The following is a 20,466-nucleotide window of genomic DNA, read 5'->3' on the forward strand; positions in this document are numbered from 1 at the left end:
TGCACTGTACCTCAAATAACTCAAGAAGGTAATAAAGTTGAACCTTCAACTTCTAAAATTGTAACTCCAGGAATAAATAGAAACCGAGACAGTTTTTGGTAATAGAGGATTTTGATAAGTGCGCTATAAGGCATATGATATGATGAGGTTTGGCTTGCATTGAAAACTGATATCAATACAGCAAAGATATTTTGAGAAGCATGGGGAGAACAAATATAAAACGTGCCAATCTCAACGTAAAATTTTAATGTAACGTTATGATATTGTAACTTGGAGAGCTAAATTTATTTTTAAGATGCGTAAAAACCGTTTGAAAGAAAAACGCCCTGTCATCTACCTTAATGAAACATATATCCATTTATATATTCCAGCCTCATATCACCTTCAACAATGTTGGCAATCAAATGAAGAACCAGGTTTTTTGACATCGGATAGTACTGGTCGAAGATGGATTATAGCTCACGCTGGTGGAATTTGTGGATAATGGATTCCTATTGTTTATATCGCAATCAAAATCGAATGATCGAAGATTCAAACAATATAATGGAAGGCATTGACCCACTTGAAGACCACACTTATCCAACATTTTAAAGTTCCGTTAGATGCCAAATAAAAAATTCTAAAAATATTTTATTTTGTTTTATTTATTTTAAAGTACAAACACTTAAAATCGGTTACGGCGTTCTTGAGCTATGGTGAAATTGACCTGATATTATTAAAAGCAGTAATTGCTCGTTATTATTTGGACGTAGTTCACTTGATTTACCAAGTTACATTATTTCCTTACCTCCCATTTATGTTTATGATCGGAAAGCAATTTTCCATAACTCGCAACATTAGTTACGCCACCAGTCGCGCGCAGCCGACTTAACTGGCGCGCACTTTACTTTTAAGGCGTATTAACTATAAGCCTCCATGAAACAATCTGTAGCAATGTTAAATGTCAGATTAGAGTAAAAATAAGTAAACAATTTCAATGACGCATAGAAAATAAGAATTATAGTTTGAATAACTGTTCCCCGTTTCTCTTTCGACACGAATTCATTCATTCATAGTGCTCGTAGAGCCCGTGAGTGCCACTAAGTCACTTTTTATTGTGGAGTTTGCTTCCTAACAAAATCAGCTGCTTCGTCTGTAAAATGTCACTGTCAAAACTCAACTAGATTTTTTTTAATGAAATTTGTTTTGCCAACTGTACGGTGTGTTGTCAATTACAAAATAATGCAATTTATTTATTGTTTACATCTTTTTGACGAGAAAAGAACATCAACACTGGATTTTTAGTAATGCGTACATCTTAAAATATAAATTAAATATGTCGTGGCTTAATTTAAATCAAAGCTTGAACAGTATAAAAGGACAAATCACGAATTTTGCTACGGATGTTTTAACTGAGGCTGTCGGACCACTAAATGAAGAAGTGGCTTCTCGAAATGAGTCAATAACTAACGAGTTAAACGAAAAATGTGAAAAACAAGAGCTCGAGGTAAGGATAAAAATTATTCTATATACCTTCTCAGCACTGCTGTCTAGTTGTTGACATTTGAGTTTAAGGTTATGTTTTTAATAATAACTTTGTTAGAACTCATCATAACATAGAATTTAAAGCATTTAAGCTTGTTGAGATAGAATAAGCTATTTTTAAATACTATTTAAATGTAATAAATTCACTAAATAATCATTTATTTAACTTCTTAAAACTTTCCGCCTTAATTATAAAACTTGATCAGTCCATTTGCACTCTTCCTGTAAAATTATGCTTATAATGTCATGATAAGAGACATGAAAAATATGAGGAATGTTTCAAAGTATGTTGTTGATAAAACATCACTACAAGTGACATTTAAATATTTCAAGAATAATAATTAACCAGTTGTGTGCATATACAGGTCTTGGCCTCCTTTTTTCTCTTTCATATATCCATAGGTATCCTAGCATGCCTGGCACAGATGAAGTTTTGTATTTCAAATGTGCAGGTTTCCACATAAGTAACCCTTGTGATTTAACAGGCTTTTAATAATAATTTATATACACTAAAAATCTGTTATAATTACATTAAGGGACTACATATATTTGGTAGCAAAAACAATAGTCATAATAGCCAACTTTGTTATTAAGTACCTAATACATACAATAGAATTCAGCATGGACCTTTGATTTGGAAAAAAAGGAAGAAATAAAATCAATCTAATTTAATTTTTTTTTAAAAAGAAAACTGTTTGAACATAACAGTTATATAAATGTGTGTTTTTAAGAAAAGTAATAATTATATCTTTTGACAAATTGATGAAGTGCTTAAGATAATTATTATTATATGTTATTCAAACTGTAAAACAGTTTGCCGATTTTTTGATAAAATAAAAAAAGTAGAATAAAAGCTTGTACTTTTCCTCTTTACTGTGTAATAACTTTAACATCAATGTTACAGAAATTTGCAAGTACTCCTATGCGCATTATTACCATAGTAGCAAGAGAGACATTTCACTCAGAGATTATGCGTTTAAACCTTAGATGTGCACTAAAGAATTTTCTAAATGCACAACATGGTGACCCACACATAATGAATTAATTAGAACATCTGAAATGTTTGGCACTGTCTTCTATTATATTTATTACTGTTTTTATCCTTTTGTGCCAAAACTAATTTTTAAGCATTCTATTACAATTTAGCAGCCAAGGCTGTTATGAGGCATGCCTTTTAAGTTCTGTCGTTTCTATATTTCCCGCCAATTTGGAATTTGGAACTGTTATATATTAGAATGTGTTTTAATTTTGAATCTCAAAAAAATTGAAAGTATTAGAGGATTAATTCTATTGTTTAGCCACAGCGTCGATTGGAATGTGTCAGGCTACGTACGAAAATAAATCATTTGAAGGAAAATGTTCGTGCAATAATCTTCTGCAACTTTAGAAGAGACCTAACACGGCTTCAGTGTTTTGAAGAACTAACATCTGTGTTCAGTGATGAAGCCCCATGTCTGTGGACTGTCGAACGCTGGTATTTAGAATTCCAGCGTGGACATACTCGTGTTAGTGTCAAATCTCGTGAAGGACGCTAAAATCCGCCTTCACTGATCTTTGCTGTGAGATAACTAAGTCTCGAAGATCGTTATGTGACGTATCGAGAGATAGAGGATCTATTAGGCATCTCAGGGACAACCATTGAGAAGATCTAGCATGAAGTGCTTGGTGTGAGAAAGCAAGTTTGCCGTTAGATACCGTATCTGCTTTCCGACAATCATAAGTCGACCCGTGTCAGATGGTGTAAGAAAACTCTGCAAAGGTTCAATCGAGGAGAGTCAAATCTCGTCTACGATATCATCAGTGGTGACGAATCTTGGCCCTATGCCTACGATTCTGATTCCAAACAACAATCTAGGTCTTTCAAGACGAGCCAAAGTTGTTTGTTCGTTGTCGAAGCACTTCAAAGAAGAGGGAATCCACGTTCGTTGGAAAAACCGGCCATGTTGCGACTATTTCACTTGAAGATCGTAGAACGGTTAACACAGAGTAGTATAGCACAGTTTGTTTACCACAAATCATCGCCGAACTTTGAAAATCTATCTCAAAGCGACGCATCAACCTGCATCACGACAACGCAAGCTCATTCTTGACCATCCTCCATACAGTCCTGACCTAAGCCCTAACAATTTCTTACATTTCCTAAAATTAAGAAACGTCTTCGTGCTCAAAGGTTCCAGTCCTGTGAAGAAGCAGTCGACGCTTTCTAGACAGCCATTTTGAATACTTTAGAGTTGAATAAATGTTATAATAACTGGTTTGTGGGCATAGAAAAGTGTATTGCGTGGTGAATACTTTTAAATATTGTACAATAAAAAGTACTATAAGTTTCTAGTTGTTTTTTTTTTCTTCAAACGACAAAACTTAAAAGGCATCCCTCGTATTTAACCTATAGATGTGTGCTAGTACAGAATAATGGAAGCTATAAAATAAGCTATACCATTTAACATCAGGCTCTTTGATAAACACCTCAAAAGAGATTTAAAAAAAATATTTGGTTCAAGAAAATAAAAAAAAGATTTTACATATTCATAGGTATAGATAATTTTAAACAATCAATTTATATAAAGATAATTATATATTAACACTTGTTAAACCAGTTTGTATGTAAATTGTTTCTTTATCATTGTCATGTCCTAATTTTAATGAGTTTCCGTCACGATGCTATCATGCATAGTAATTATTTTAGTACTTTTTAATAGATACTCAAGAGTTGAATTTCTCTTTAAATATCATCACCAAAAATGTGTTTTTGAAATAATTGTTTTACGTTTCTAATCTCAATCTTTTTTTTCCTTGTATAGTAAAATTTACCACAATACATGCTTTGATATTTATTATATAGACATTTATTAGTTGATCACACTAGGTATATACTATATATTTAACGAACTAAGCGTTTAGGTGCTACTGTCTAAAAATAATACTGTGCCCCCTAGGATGCATTTTGTCCGTTAGAGTAGGGTAGATAGCAGTGTATCTTGTTTGATCACCTTATCGGCGATAACAAAGCTTTGTCCCTCACTCACTAATATTATAAACGGTGTAGGACTATCTATTCGATAACGCAAAAACTATCCCGGTGCAAACTTTACAAATGTTTCAGCAGTAATATAAATGCATTATACAAGTAGAACTAAGGTAGTTTTCTATAGAACACATTGTAGCGATTATCATGTAGGTTTTCAATTACCATAATCTTAATTTAAGTTTGATTGACGTTATATAATACGGGGCTTAAGTTACATACTCTGTGAAAATGACATTTTCTGTGTACAAAAGGTTTGAGAGTTAATTTAAAGACGGGAAACAGCTTCGTACTGGTGCTAATTAATTTGGAGGAATATTAGGACTTAAATAAGCCTAATGTTAAAAAAGTTAATGTAACATTCGCTACAACGCGCAAAGAAACTGACATGTCTTAGACCCAAAAAGTCGACTGCGTGTGTCAGGCATTGGAGGCTCATCACCTACTTACTACCTATTAGATTTAAAAAAGTACATAACATTCAGAAATCTGAGGCCCAGACCTAAAGAGGTTGTTGCGCCACTAATTTTAGCTAGGCCGAAGAGGTAAAATATATACTCTACACAAACCTATTGAAACAGCCAGCCAACATAAAATCTTTTTAAAATACACAAATACGCTTTGTAAACCTACACCTTCGTTTTTTAAAGTTGGTTAAAAAGTGACGTTGTCAGGTTGAAATTTTATTTCGATTTTAATCAGTACTTTTTCTAAAGTCTCATCGTCATTTTAATTTTGTTATTATACCTACTGCTCTACAATAAAAAACGTGACCATAAACATTTCTAGATGACATGGCTAGTCTCAATAAATATACAGTGAATGTTGTCTTATCGTCATCGTCAGCAGGAAGAGCGGCATCGACCAATAAAACTTCAGCGTTGCATATAGAATGAAGTCATCTGATTCCAGATTCCTAAATTCTGTACTAGCACACATCTATAGGCTAGATACCAGGCTATATGATTTCATTCATACCAGAGAAAAAAATCTTGAGTTTATAACCTTTTCATTGTTATTAAATGACAACCCTGATAACAAAGTAACACACACAGGCAACAGTGCGAATACATTCTACTCTGACCTATTGGCTGCTCGCATTTATATTTCAAATTTAAAATTCTAAATACTCACATGCTATTGGTGGACGTTTTTTTAAACTTTGACGACAACAGTCGCTTCGTCAAACTCGTTTAGAAATTAATAATGTACCATTTTAATTAATTGGTAGAAAACAATTAAAAAGTAATTTTCCTTGAAAAATTATCTTTTTGTGATAAAACTGAAACTGCTAACTAAAGAATATTATTAAGAATTTAGAATACTAATACGCTATTTTATATGTAATTTTTCCTTCTCCGGTAAACTGATACTTTTAATTGTCTTTTTCTTATTAATATTATTTTTAAATAGTTTTGTAATTGGACTTTATTTTTTTAATATTGTTCTAATAACTGTAATATTGTATTCAAGCATTTGTAGACCGTTTAAAAAAGAAAAGGTATTTAATATAATAGATTTAAATCTTACACTAGGGCATATTGGTTACTGACAAAATGATACACTATTTTGGCGTCACTCCTTATCTGTGTGACATCTGTCTTGTCTGTGTGTTTCAAACGTCATCGCCCCCTTAATTAATTTACATACGTGTATACTGATTAAATATATGGGTGACGCCAAGGATGTTACCAGCCTATCTATGGTAAAAGTCCCGTTTTAGGAAAGGGGGGTTTTCCCCCCTGCTGCTACTGCCTAGCTTTTTAGCTTTTCGGTCACAGATGAAGGCTATAAATCCTGTATAAACAATATAGGTAAACTAGGTAAACATTTCATTATATGAATAAGGCAAAGTAAAAGCAGCTATATCACTCAATTATTATTATATAGCTAAAAAAATATATTTTAACAACGCCCTGGTACGTATGCAACATACAGTCGTAATAGCAATCGTTTAATATTCAGTACAAAAGAGCGGCTGTTAACTGTCCTTTCTATAGGTACGATTCGTTATACCACTGGTATTTCAAACATAAATCAAAGAGTTAATAGTAACTCATAATTAGGGCATGTCCTTGATTCAGACAAAAGACTGACGTTCCCTATTTATTCCCAAGATTCAAAACCGTCAGATTTTAAAATCCGTCTGTTAAAAATCAACCTTCAGGCACCTCTCATTCGAATTCTTCGCAAATACAACACAATGAACACTACTTAATCGGAGAATATCATGTATTCGGTAGTGGGCTGATCAATTTAAAGTTCTGCTAAGCACCTATCGGGCATTTAATACGCATTGTTAAGCGAATAAGTACTAGGCGAATACTAACGTACTAAGTACGTTTCAAACAAGTAAAAACTAATATTTGTTGTTGGATGTTTTTTGTAAAATTTATGTTCATTGCAAGCATGTATTTTAGTAAAGTGGTAACTTATACTGTAGAATGTATTATACGTATTGTGTGCATAAATAAATAAAAATATAATTTAAGTTGGATTTGTATTCTCTATTTTAGTATAGTAATCAGTATTATTATTAGGTATGAATGCTGCTAGTATAGCTGTTGTTCTTATTTATAGGTGATTGCTTAGCCACCTAAATCATATATATGTTCTTTCAGATTGCTGCATTAAAGAAGCTGAATGATGAACTTCAAACTTCCTTGCAATCTGAGGTATGTGTCAATTTTAATATTCCAACATGCACACTAAGGCTGGCCATAGATGGACCGCATGTTGCAGTCGACACCGACTGCTATAGAGCGGTCGTAGTACGGCGATCTGCCGTTTTCATGCTTTCTTAACCGTATTTACACAGACTGCGAAAGCAGTTCATGAGCGCTTGTAACCGTCTATGGCCAGCGTTAGGGTACGATTTTTTTATAGAACAGAGGGCAAGGAGGCTTACCTGATGTTAAGTGATACCGCCGCCCATTGACACTCAATGCCAGAGGGCTCGCGAGTGCGTTTTGCGTTGTGCGAATTTGTACTATCTTTGATGCACGAGCTGCTGAGCTGAGTTTTTAATATATTTAAATTAAATGTCTACCTCATCTTTTACTTGCTGTCCGTCAATGTATACTTTCACCGCACGCCCGGCTCTCGGCACCCTTACGCCCGAACCCAATAATTAATCCACAATCTCAGATCGAAAACAATCTCAGATCAGACCGTGACAGTCGATCGATCTCCTATCTGCATCCCAATATCCAAACCCTACGATGACAATCCATTTTTGGCGACGGATAGAATGCAATCTCTACGCTCTTTACACTCATATTTGATTATCAATAGAAACCAAATAAAGTAAATTCAACCGTACAAATAATATTAAAATATACTATGTTAAAAAAACTTTTGTCGTTGAACTGTCTTTTTCATACAAAGGTCTATCCACATATACCGTTCCTACCTACCATGAATAGCTTGTATCGATATATATTATTCATAAAACGACCATGTTTTTTTTTCTGATTCTTAGCAAAGGTGCGTAGTTAAAATAAGGAAAAAATGTATCGGGGTAACAGGAAACAGTTAGTTTTATCGTTTTTAAGCTCATAATGAGGAAGATAGACAGTAGTTTTAAGGGTCTGTTTCACAATATCCGGATAAGTTACAACTATTTATATATTTATTGGTAGGTTAAACAGTATTTTTGCGTTTTACGACTGTCAGATAGCGCTATTCGTCATGAAACGCGAAGTATCTTATTTGGAACTTTTATCTTTCGAATAACTTATGTGATGCATAGCTATTTGATAGTTTATCCATACATTGTGAAACAAGCCCTATTCTATTCAAATTATAATAGGTACCTTTTAGTAACGTTTAGTGTAACTAATCCTAAATCTCTTTATCATAAAAATCAACTAGGATTTTGCGTTATTTTTCCGTCAAAAGCGTTGACATTAAATTTGCATATTATAATTTATATTACCCCTTATATATTTTTATTTATACATTCATAAACGTCCGTAGAGACCTATGTTTCTATAAATTTTGTGTCCTTATCGCTATTGTGTATGTCCTGTTTAGATATATTGTATATAGCTTATATACAATATATCTAAACAGGACAAACTTTAGATCTTTATTTGCGAACTTGGAGATAGGTTTGACCCGAGTAAATATTTTTTTTTAATCGTCACCATGTTTATAAAGTAGGAGTGAAGCCGATTGGCCACTGGTTGTTTTAGATAATTGTATTGATCGCTGTGATAAAGTTTATTATAAAAGCTTGTGATAAGGGTCTTTGAGCCTTGTGTGGTGCTTAAAGAGAATGCGGTACGTACAAAATTTGAAATATTATAGTTTTATAGAATCGTATGGTCTGTATACTATCTCATATAGTAGCAATTTTTTCACATATGAATCACGCGTGTGAACCAAAAGCTTTATAATTATAGTGAGTTTTTTTAATATGAAGGATACGGAATGATCTCATGTTTTTTTAAATATGTTTTAATTTTATTGCTTTTTTTCTGAGAGTTCTTTTAAAACATTTTAGCAATTTTTCACTCCTTCGTCGTTAATTTTCTGTATCGCTTTTTTTCAAATATATTGAAATCTTTTAATAATACATCGAAAGTTTAATTATGTATTTCATATTAACAAAAACAGGTCAAAGAGCGCCCATCCGTTCAATTAACATAAAATATTTTACGTTATTGCATCCTGCCCTTCAAAGTTGCATTTAATTATATGTAAAAAACCCCTTGTTATCGAAATGCCTATATATACAAAAATATTTTACAACATAAACATTTTTAAAAGTGAAGTTCTTATTTAAATATTCAAAATCATTTATGTCTCGCAAGGCGCCATTAAAAAACGTCGTCCTAGAAAACCTTAAGTGGGACAAAAAAATAAATTTTAAGTTAACGAAAAAATAAATAGGTGAAGTATAAATTGGGCAATGTATGAAATATTACCGTTAAAAATTAATGCGCTAGTGAGCATGCTTGAGTTTTCGTAATACTTTAGCATAAGTTATTGATAGGGATTCAATATTAATGCCCGGCTATTCAGTCAAGTCTATTATCTTTCAATCTTTGCACATAATTTAAACGAGCGGCGATTCGTCACAATTTCTATTTGTCTCGAAGAAACCGTGAAAAAAACAACATGCTTTCATTAATTTTGTCATGATTATTGATCGCTTAGGACGTTATGAACTTTGACAGCCGATATTATCGCACCTTTGTTCGGTAAACGCGTTGCATTTTCATGAAGGCTTTGTCACTCACCTATGTCAGTGTGTGCGTGAAGGCGTATTCAAACTTCAGTCTTCGCAGGCGCCGCCTCGCGAGTCAGTTATCGTTTAGACGTCACCGGTCGTAGACGTCTGCTAATACAAAAAGAGCCTTAATTTTTTTGTGTCGGCGTAGTTCAAATAAGGTTATCGGGGTTGTTGCGGGTAGGATATCCGTACGCAAACTTTGGGTGAGTTTCTTAACCTTTTTAGTATTTAAAGTTTGCTCGCTGATTAGTAATTTATGTTTGGATTTTATTTTATTTTTTCACGTATTTTCTCTGAGTCACGTTGTTTGCTGTATGACATCTACACTAGTGGTGTAATAAATAGCATTGTTAGTCAGTGGATTATCTACGCGCGGTATTTATTGTAGATTGAAATAATTCTGGTTTAAAAATGCATATTTTAACATTGAGAATAAGTAAGCTTAATTAGACGATTGTATCAAAGTAGTTAAAATCTTTATGTTAATGATTTTGAGAACCAATTAATTGATTATTTAATTATAAATATATCCATCGTATAATCAAATTAAAATCGTAGTCTTCAAAATTTCCCATATATTGTTCTTTCTATAAATGACGTATTTTGACGAAGTTTGTGGCAATTAAAATAACATTTATTTAATGTTTATTCAAAGATACGGGATATTTCGACTCTATTTATAATAGTCCTATATTTGTAATATTCTATATTTTAAATGTATCATAGCACATGTCCAGTGAAGAAATAGGCCTCTTATTATCTGCGATTCTTTTAATGAATGAGTTCCTTCAATTCCGCTAACGGGTTCCTTATAGTAAGGAGTTGCTGGAATAACGGGAAGTAGGTCAACCTAATGATCCAGCGCTAATAGTAACTCATATCGACACAACCAAAATTTTGTCAAAATGTTTTTATGTGGCAGATTTCATCATCACGCAAGTAGTTCCTCAAAACAGTACTTACATGACCATCGTGAATTACGGAAGATTCTTGTAAAGATCCCTTTAAAGTATATAGATTTTCACTACATAATTATGTAAATACTTATAATTTAAAGTTATATAATTCGTACCTAGCGTGGTATTAATAATAATTTTAATACCGTATATAACTATTCCCTGAAAAGTCCGTCCTTATTCTTTTAGAGTGGATTTGTTAAATCCACTACTTATTACCTTATTAAAAATAACAACTGAGCTGACCTACCTGATCTTAACATTCTCTTGCAATGAAATATAATCATTTATTCATTTTGTTCGAGGCTAGGTGGTAAGGTTCTGCCTGAGTGCACGGGTCAAGAATTTACGAGGTAGCTGTCTTTTAATTCTACTAAAATGGAAAGAAATTTTGTTTATTTAGTTTTTTTATATATAATTATTTAATTTATTTTGTAAATTGAGTTACCTTCCTTCCCTTAGATGATGGCGCCAAACTATGGTTGTAAAGATTTTATTTTTGCCGTCTTACAAAAATACACCATAAGATTAATATTATTTTATGTAAATTGAGTAAATGTTGGCAGTATGATATTGCAATCCTTAAAATTTATTTAAAGAAAAAATGCGTGGAAAAGTGAACAAGTAGATTTGGAAATATGTAATTTTAGTTGATGCAACAAATACATCATTAATATGCCAGGAGTTATAAAATAGGGCTTTCAAAATAATTGTTAAGGTTATGCTTCCATGTCAAGGCAATTATCATTACAATATTGTAATAAAATATAATTTGCTGTACGTTCAAAGTTATATTTGAATTTTATGAATTGTTCTCACCTTTTTAATAAAATTATTTATTATAATTACGTCCATGTTCAAATTTTATTTTCAAAATGTGATTGTTATTCCAGAATTGTGGTTATTATATTTCCTTCAAAAAACATAGGTCCATATTAATCTAATTCGTGTCTCACACAAATATGTCAGACAGAAGAAATAATTTGACAGCTCCTAGAACTAGATTTTAGTTTGATTTAAAGTATTATACTAATGAAACTATAGTATTCGTCTCATTCTGACTGTTTGTGTTTCCGCTGTGATGAAGAGACAGGTGTTACTAAGATATTCCAGGGGACATTTGTTAGATGTTCTATTATGGTTTACGGAGAAAAATAGTAGAGGAACGGTGCCTCATTATTTCTTTTCATTTATTTATTTGAAACCATTGATATATCACGTTATATCTTAATTAAATACTCATATCACTAGTGGTAGAAGTCATTTAGCCCAGAATTATTATTCCATACATAGGAGCAAGTCTCGGCAAGCACTTGTCTTTTAATTCAAACCAATTGTTATGGTCACAGGCTATCCTAAGTTAGTTGTAAGTAAAGTACATAAGTAATCGTTAATAGGTTAAAGAATAAAATGCTGTCAAATGGGTTAAAAATAGGACAAAGTTGTCAATATAAAACATAACTCACGACAACGTTAATAAAATATTTATTGTCTATGGCACGACTGGGTTGATTTTTATTAGCGCTTACTATAGGCCTTAAAAATATGACACGACTTTTAATTTCGTGTTCTAAGACGTGAGTACCTAAATGTTTTAAGAAGTTCTTTTTATAAGAGTATGATGTTTGTGCTTTGAACAGATGTGGTAGATTTGTGTTTGGCTTAAACTTTGAAACTGTCGGCTTTCAAAATAAATGAGGTATATTCCATCTTAGTAGCTGCAGTACTTCTTTAGTTATAATATAGTATAATATATATTTTTTAAAGATAAAGTTTTTGATGCGTTTCATGTGTGTAGACATCCCAGGTTACAAGTTGATACTGTCCATCCTATAAGTTCAAAATGTTAGGGTGGGATACAGATTACAGACAGTACAGGGAGTGGTTTATGATTTGCTGACTGTGTTCTCCATTAAAATAAAGGGATTTAACCCTTTAAGTCATACATTATTGGAATTAGATCCGAAATTTAAAAGAGTTAGAGCGGTACTTAGTATTTACTGATTAGACCAGTACCTCTATGTGCAATTCAATTTGTTTATTAAGGGGCAATAGAAATCAGTTTGCACATATTTTTTTTAAATACATAAATTATGAATTTTACTTCTACTAGGGGGGCATTTTAGGTAGGCTAAGGCTTATGCCCCAAGCATGTGCCATACTAAAAAGATTGGGAAACACTATAATCGCAGTGTTGCATGACACAAAATAATTTTTCGTATTTATCTATTTATGTATTGTTTCTGTTAGGTTTTGCAATAGATATAATTACGTCGCGATAAAAAGTTAAATCTCACACGCGATTGTTGTATTTCAAAGGTATTCTTTATTAATTGATTTTATGCATTTTAATCAAAGAAAAGAGATATATAGAAACATATTATTTATAATAATTTGAGTTATCCTGAAACAGGCGGATTATACAATATTGGTTAAGGGTCTATCCTTATCGGGAGACTCAATCTCTAGCGTGATTCAACAATGCAATATTTAAAAAAAATCCTCATAATGTACAGTCACAGATTATGCTACAATGGAGGCATGATCTGTGCAAACTATATAAGAATGTCGAAAACACCTAAGACAATAAAAATGTCTAACTTAGGTTCATGAACCATATACGATAGTAGATTGTTATATCAGATGATTGAAGGCAGCTGATCAAATTCGTCACTGCCGAGACAAAGTAAACTCTATTGCATTAAGTTAAAGTAAAATTTTACAGACATATCGATTTTATTAGTTTTTGACGCACGCCTTGCGTAAATATTGGTTGGAAAGTTTGAATTTGTTTTACAAATAAAATCAATTCGACTATACCAGTTAAATTATTTTTCTAAAAGCTAGACGAATATTTACAGAGATGGTCCAATTTTATTTCATTCGATGCAATGAAAACTTTTAAAAATGCACAAAATTTTATGGTTTAAAACGGAAATATAAAAGCTAGTTCTGTGGCTAATTCTCCGTAAAGATAAACCTCACGAGGAGGCTGAGAAGTTACTAGAAAGACGGGAGATAAAAATTTAAAATAAAACAACTATGAATTTGTTGTAATTACTCTATTTAATCAGCCCTAATGTGGTTCGATATTATTCTAAGATTTTAATAATTAAAATAATGGTATTTTAATTATAAAAAACAGTAATAGCTAGTCTTGAAAGTAGTCTTCAGAGTACTTCTAAGACTTCGAGAACTTACCATTTTTAACAATCGTCCTAATAAGACTGAGAAACGGAACGTAAAAAATATCATTTGCGGTGTTCGCTAGGGTTGGTAGAAATGATTTCTTTAAACTTTAATTAACATATCATGAATTATCATTGAAGCACCGCATGATATTCAGTTTTATTGTTGTTTTAAACACTTTTAGATAATACTAGCTTGTGGCTCATATGAGATTACAGCACACATGTGAGATACAGATAGGGACATTTTTTTGATGAAATATATTTGTAGGTATCTTATACTTAACAGAATTGTTTTATACTAAGATATTGCAGTACGCAGATAAAAGCAAAAAAAGGAAGAACATTTAGTTTAAAAGTGTAACGTTTAGCCACTCCGTTAGCCGTCACTGGTAATTTAGAAAGTATTTAGAAACTCAAACGGGTCACCAAAAAGTATTTAATCTATTGTTGGGCGTGTAAAGCAAATAGAGCATAGAGCACTCACCATAGATAACAGACCGTATTACGGGAATACCGTTATTCCCTTATCTGTGGTGTTTTTATCTCTGCTGTGTTTGATGACCCAGAGTATAACATATTTTTACCTTAGTCTAAATACGTCATAGTTTTTGAGACAAATTGAGTTAATTCCTAGGTAGCTTTGGGTTTTGTTTAATTCGTAAAATTTTCTTTTAAACATATCTTTATAACATCAATGCGCCTTCATCGTCCAATTCACTGACCCAAATTAATAGGACATGTTCACCGAATGGCGGACGATAGAATTCCAGGGTCCTGACTGGACTCACAATTCGGCGGCAAGAGAAAACTCGGTAGACCGAGGCTACCTTGCAGGGATGGAGTTGTCATGGACCTAGAAATATTAGGAGATCAAAGTTGCACGTGGGAAGCACTGAATAGATTGCGATGGCGTAGTGTAATTGAGGAGGCTACCCACAAGGGGCTATATAGCCATGATGATATATAAAAACAAATAAAAAACCTTGGCGATTAAAAAGAGTGGCGAAGACTTTATTGTCAATTCTTCTCTCCGTTCTACGCGCTTGTAATAGTTCTTTTTTTGACGTTCATAAGTGTACATTGTGTTACCATTATGAAAAAATGATTTTTGACTTTATAGACTGTCGTAGAGTTTCGTCCTTATTCATAAAAGTAAAGCCTCAAATGGTAAACATGAAAACTATGTTACGTTTATAAGTTCACAGTGTTACGAATACGATAAGGACAAAATATTAGGTACATTGCTAATTGCATTTTGTAGGATGTTAACACTAAATATGATCGTTATCTGAAACGACACGAAGCTAAGTATGACTCCAATATGTCAAAAAAGGAATTGAATTTTGACATACGGGAGTCGTAGTACGCGCTACGCCTCGTTTCTGAAGCCTTTAATGACTTTCTATGTAAAACTTGTACTCCTCATTTTAATATAAATTTATTTTATTTACAAACCTTTACGATACAATTTAAACAGACAATAATTACGAGTCAAGTACACTTTATCTACCCCTCACATGTAACTGATAAAAAACAAGATGGCGCCCGTTAATGGCGGGAAAATGGTGAAAATGGCGATAGTGACGCGTTATTAGCTAACTAGTTCTCTAATGAAAAACTTATTACTATTTTATTTGTTAAAGCTAATTTGAGTAAAGCATTTTGATGCTGATTGGAATGAATTCTCAAACTGATTAATTAACCCGATATACCCATATCAGTGCTTGTTACATATCAAATGTGCACATTCACTAGAAACTATTGATAACAGAAGAACCCTTTATCAATTGATAATGTGGATTCTAGAAATATAGTACAGCACACGCCTATTATATTACATATCATCGTATTAGCCTTTTTTGATGAAATATGTTTGGATGAGTAAAGTCTCTTGGCTCGTAGCAATAAACAAGTATATCGAATGTTAGTTCCAAAGTAAACTCCTCCGAAACGGCTCGACTGATTCTTATGAAATTAATTATGCATATTTAGTAGGTCTGTGAATCGGCTGCTATCTAACATTGAATTCTTTAGCCATAAGGGGTGTCCAGACCAATAATTTATTTTTCTGTTTTTAGATAATTATGTTTCTTTTTTATTTTTTATGATACAGCATACAAAAATACATACCACCCTTATTTTTCTCCTCTCTACGATCAACCCCTATTTTTTATTTGTTAATTATGACTTGAGCTCTACGGTTTATATAGAGAAACATTTACAGAACAAACAAAAAAAGAATTAAACCATAGCAAAATGATCCTTGTTGATATGTACTAAAAATATAGGCTAAGGAAAATCAAATTAAGGAGAAACGTTCACAATGGCAGCTAGTTGTTAATAGAATAAAAATCAACACAGTGAATAACTATGAGTATTAATTTTGCTATATTTGTGTACATTTTATCTGATATTGAAAATTCCGTGAATGGTTTTCTTATCAATACTTTTTATTATCACGATATAGCAAGTTTATATTTACAATTCAATAGATTGGTTTCTCACTATTATATCCATCAATTAATACTGTACTTTACGGTAAAGAGTATCAAGGGCACATCAGCCGCCCCAAAAATCGTGTGTCAGACACAAAATACCTAACCTACTTGTACGAAGCAATGGTGGATCTACATCCACGACACAGGGTTTTCAAGCGATATTCTCTATTCGGATGTTTGTTTTATTTTGTCAAATGTTTTGTAAGCTTATTGAATTTCTGAGTCCCATTTTCTATGTTATACATTCTTTGAAGTCGGCAACTAAGTTTACAAAGGTATTATATGTCTGTATGTTTCTCACACGTTGGGTTTTCAGCTGATGTAGCGTTTACGAGGAATTTCATAATTCATGTATTTTTAGTAACGTTTCTAATTTCAATATAGCTTTGTTATATTAAATAGAAACTTCTCAAAAATTGGCATGCATATGTTGCATAATATCGCGCACCACCACTTTGTGGAACCAGCTGCCCACTGAAGTATTTTCGAACCAATTAGACTTAGGGTCCTTCAAGAAAACAGCGTACTAATTCTTAAAAGGCCGACAACGCACTCGCGAGCCCTCTGACATTGAGTGTCGTTCTATAGAAAAAAATTGAACTTCTTTGATATAAATCAGAAAAGAGAAGAAGTACTAGATACTGTCCTATAACACGGTATTTGCACGATTTCAGTCGTCTACACGGGTATTCGCTCACATAACGCGGGGATTTCACACGATTCTGTACAGTGACATGTAATGAATAAAGTTTTGTCCTTAATATTCGGTTAAAATCCCCTTTCATGAGAAAAGTAGGACGTGAATCATTTATACATATCGCGTTATATAGGCGCATTATGCGAGAATACATATACAAGGCGTTTGCTATATTGCGGAACCAATTTACCGTGTTATATGAGGGACTGTACTTTGAAAGTCTATCTTTTATCACTGCACTTCTATTTAATTTAGTTCCACTAAGCCTCGGCCTTTACCTCAGGTATCCGTTCCTTGATCATGTTAATACACAAATAGATAATTAGCTTTCTGCCCGACGTCAATTTGGACCTTAAACGCACTAGGTTCCTAACTACCTATACCGTATGTGCAAGTATGTATGTATTAATTTCACGCAAAGAAACGTCGTTTGGACAAAGTTATTGAGAAGAAGCCCTGTTTAAAAAGTTCCTCGACATATGCTTAGTCTAATTTGTTGAATCCCTTCTAACTGAAAAGGCCTAAAATTAATATTCAGCCCGCGTCATCGGGTCACCGGTACCGACCCGTATTATATGTTAATACACGATTACAATTTAAAATTGCTCTATTTCAAATTTAAAGCGTAATGCTTGCTGAAACACCTATTTACAAATAGCAGATACCGTTGATTCTCACGATAATGGTGTGAGTATCATTGTTCTTCTTCTTTGCCTTTCTTGAAGGATCGTAAGTCGAATTGGTTCGTAAATACTTTGATTGGCAGCTGGATAATGCGCGATAAAAAGTGTCTTATATAACGATCAGTTGTGGAACAAGGCATAGGATACGGGTAGTATTTTGTATTCTGCGATGTAGTAGTATTTTGTATTCTGCGATGTAGTAGTATTTTGTATTCTGCGATGTAGTAGACTTGGATAAATAGATTTTTTACAGCTTTTGATGTGAACATTTAAATAAGAATAAGACGGTACAAACTGTTTAAACTAAAGTTAAGAAGTTCGAAGATATTCTTCCTTAGTTTAGATATACAACTACAATTTATATCCACTGGAAAAGGATACAGGAATACTAAATACATGACCTGTATTCAAAAGTAAGCTGCAAGGGAAATCGCAGTCCCAAGTTTATATTTATTTATAGAAAGTTCAAATTTTGGTCTCAAAAATTCACAAAACAGAGTGTGGCGAAGTGGGTTATGATTTATAAACCATTTAATAATACAGTGACCGATATTTGCCGTTTCGTAAACAATATTTTTTCTTTGTTTGCAAAGATTTGGTATTGTAATGATGTGACGTGAATCGCAAAGATTTTTGGAAAGTGTGTCAGTAAATACAGATTATATTATGGCTTTAGGAGCTAACACTTATTTTACTTCCAAAATTTTACATAGTAAGCAACAGTATTTCTTTGTTTAACATTTTCTTTGTATTATAGATATACATATGTATAATAAGTGTATCGGATGTATTTCTTACAAGCTAAAGCACAGTTTACCATAGAAATCTGTATGAAAAACCACAATCAATATATCACTTATGAACTGAATTACATTATACATACATTGAAGGGCCCTAAATCGAATTGTTTTCACATAGTCGTAGTGCGCGGCAAAAACCTCTTAAATACTCAAACAAACCCTCTTACAGTACTCTAACTCAATACTGAAATTAAGGGTGTAGACAGAGAAGAAAAACTGGAAAGAAACTCTTCAAGATAAATCCCCAAATGGTGGTATAATAATAACATCATGTGTGGTAAATTGTTGTACTCTTAATATCGTATATGGGCACAAAGGCTTTTAAAGAGGTTAAATATAAAACTATAATGAATAGAAGACATTATCTGTGGTTTTATTTAAACAGATGTGTTGACTCGGCCGAAGAGACGAATTCTTTAGATATAACTATTTGTACGCATCGCGTTCAGCGTTTTCATATTCTGCTATTTGTTGTTCGTTAACGTTAACTTAAAACAAAGTTGGCCTATTTTACCACTTGAATAGCAATGTACTGTTTTTAATTTATTAAAATTGAAAAGGAAAATAAAATCAACGTGACCATATCTTATAAAAAATTATATAATTATACCAGCCGTAATATAACGAGACGTTGAGTTTTGTATGAATGCAGATTTTGCAGTCATTATTTACAGTAGATGGGATATGTAGCAATTACTAGAGCTAGTATTTTAGCTATTATATAAGGTGAATTCTAGGTGTTTTTCATTTGGTTTTATTAGTTCGAAACTTGCAAAAGAGTTATTTTTTATAGGACGAAAAAAAGCTTGTCATCCTTATTGTAAAAACACGAATAAATGTTATACCTAAAAATGAAATATAGGAACTATAATTTACCTACTAGGTGCACAATTATTGATAATATGAACAACTTGAGTATGTAGAAAGACCTACCACAACAAACATACAAAGAAGCAAGATTTCATCTTGGAATAGACTAGAATTTGAATCACAATTCAAATTTTGAATCACAATACTGCGCATTAGTTCGCCGAGGTTACAATTTCGAAACAGTTATTAGCATTTAAAATTTTACTTTCGGAGGATGTGACGCGCTTGAACGCAAATTCGTCAAGTGTTACGGTTAAATAGGATAATTGGGGTTTTCACTAAGGGTTAAGAATGATCCGACAACATTTTGAAAATACATTTATTTTGTCTATATTTGTTTTGGAAGGCTTTTGTGAAGTTTATGAAAATATTTTTATAGAAACAATAGACGGATAATAATCGCTGAGAGACATTGCGCTGTATGTGGACTGTAGACTTTATTCTGTATTCTTCCTTTCGTGCCTCTCTCTGCTTCCATTGGAGCTTGGACGTCAGTCTCGTGAAGCGCGTGCCAGATGCAGCAACTTAACGCAGTCGCAATACCTGTCCACTCCCTAACGTTGCGAAGCCATGATTTTTTGGATCAACACGCTGTTTCCACTGGATTTAACCTATTTTAGTTAATTGAAGGAGTTGGTAGAGGTCACAGCGTAACACGTGGCCCAGGTACGCAACTTTTCGATGTTTAATGTTCTGCATAAGTTTTTTCAACATTCCAACTGGTTCAAAAACTTTTTCGTTAGAGATTCAGCGAAGCATGCGGCGATATTACGATCTGTCATGCATTTATTAAAAGGAAATAAAAAATAAACTCGTTAAACTTATGCTACTAGTAGCTCAAACGTACAAAGTATTCTTTAAATAGATAAAAACTTTGACACTTGACATGTGGAACCCGAGTTCGAATTTCAAAAGCGCGTCAATAAAGTATTCTGAGCACGCGCCGGGTACATATTCTAAACAAAGTTTACACATTCAAATTT

The 20,466-nt window shown here is 32.7% G+C and overlaps 1 protein-coding gene across 1 annotated transcript in view; it reads left to right on the top strand.

Moving 5' to 3' along the window:
* Positions 1 to 1,175: 1,175 nt before the first annotated feature.
* Positions 1,176 to 20,466, top strand: part of LOC110994794 (thyroid receptor-interacting protein 11) — a 38,678-nt gene continuing 19,387 nt past the window's right edge. Inside the window, exons 1-2 of the mRNA XM_022261648.2 lie at positions 1,176 to 1,486; positions 7,171 to 7,224. Coding sequence (XP_022117340.2) covers positions 1,316 to 1,486; positions 7,171 to 7,224 — 225 coding nt within the window. The 5' untranslated portion in view covers positions 1,176 to 1,315. The remainder of the gene's footprint in view (positions 1,487 to 7,170; positions 7,225 to 20,466) is intronic.

This window comes from Pieris rapae, chromosome 15 (assembly GCF_905147795.1).
Source record: "Pieris rapae chromosome 15, ilPieRapa1.1, whole genome shotgun sequence".
Taxonomy (NCBI): domain Eukaryota; kingdom Metazoa; phylum Arthropoda; class Insecta; order Lepidoptera; family Pieridae; genus Pieris; species Pieris rapae.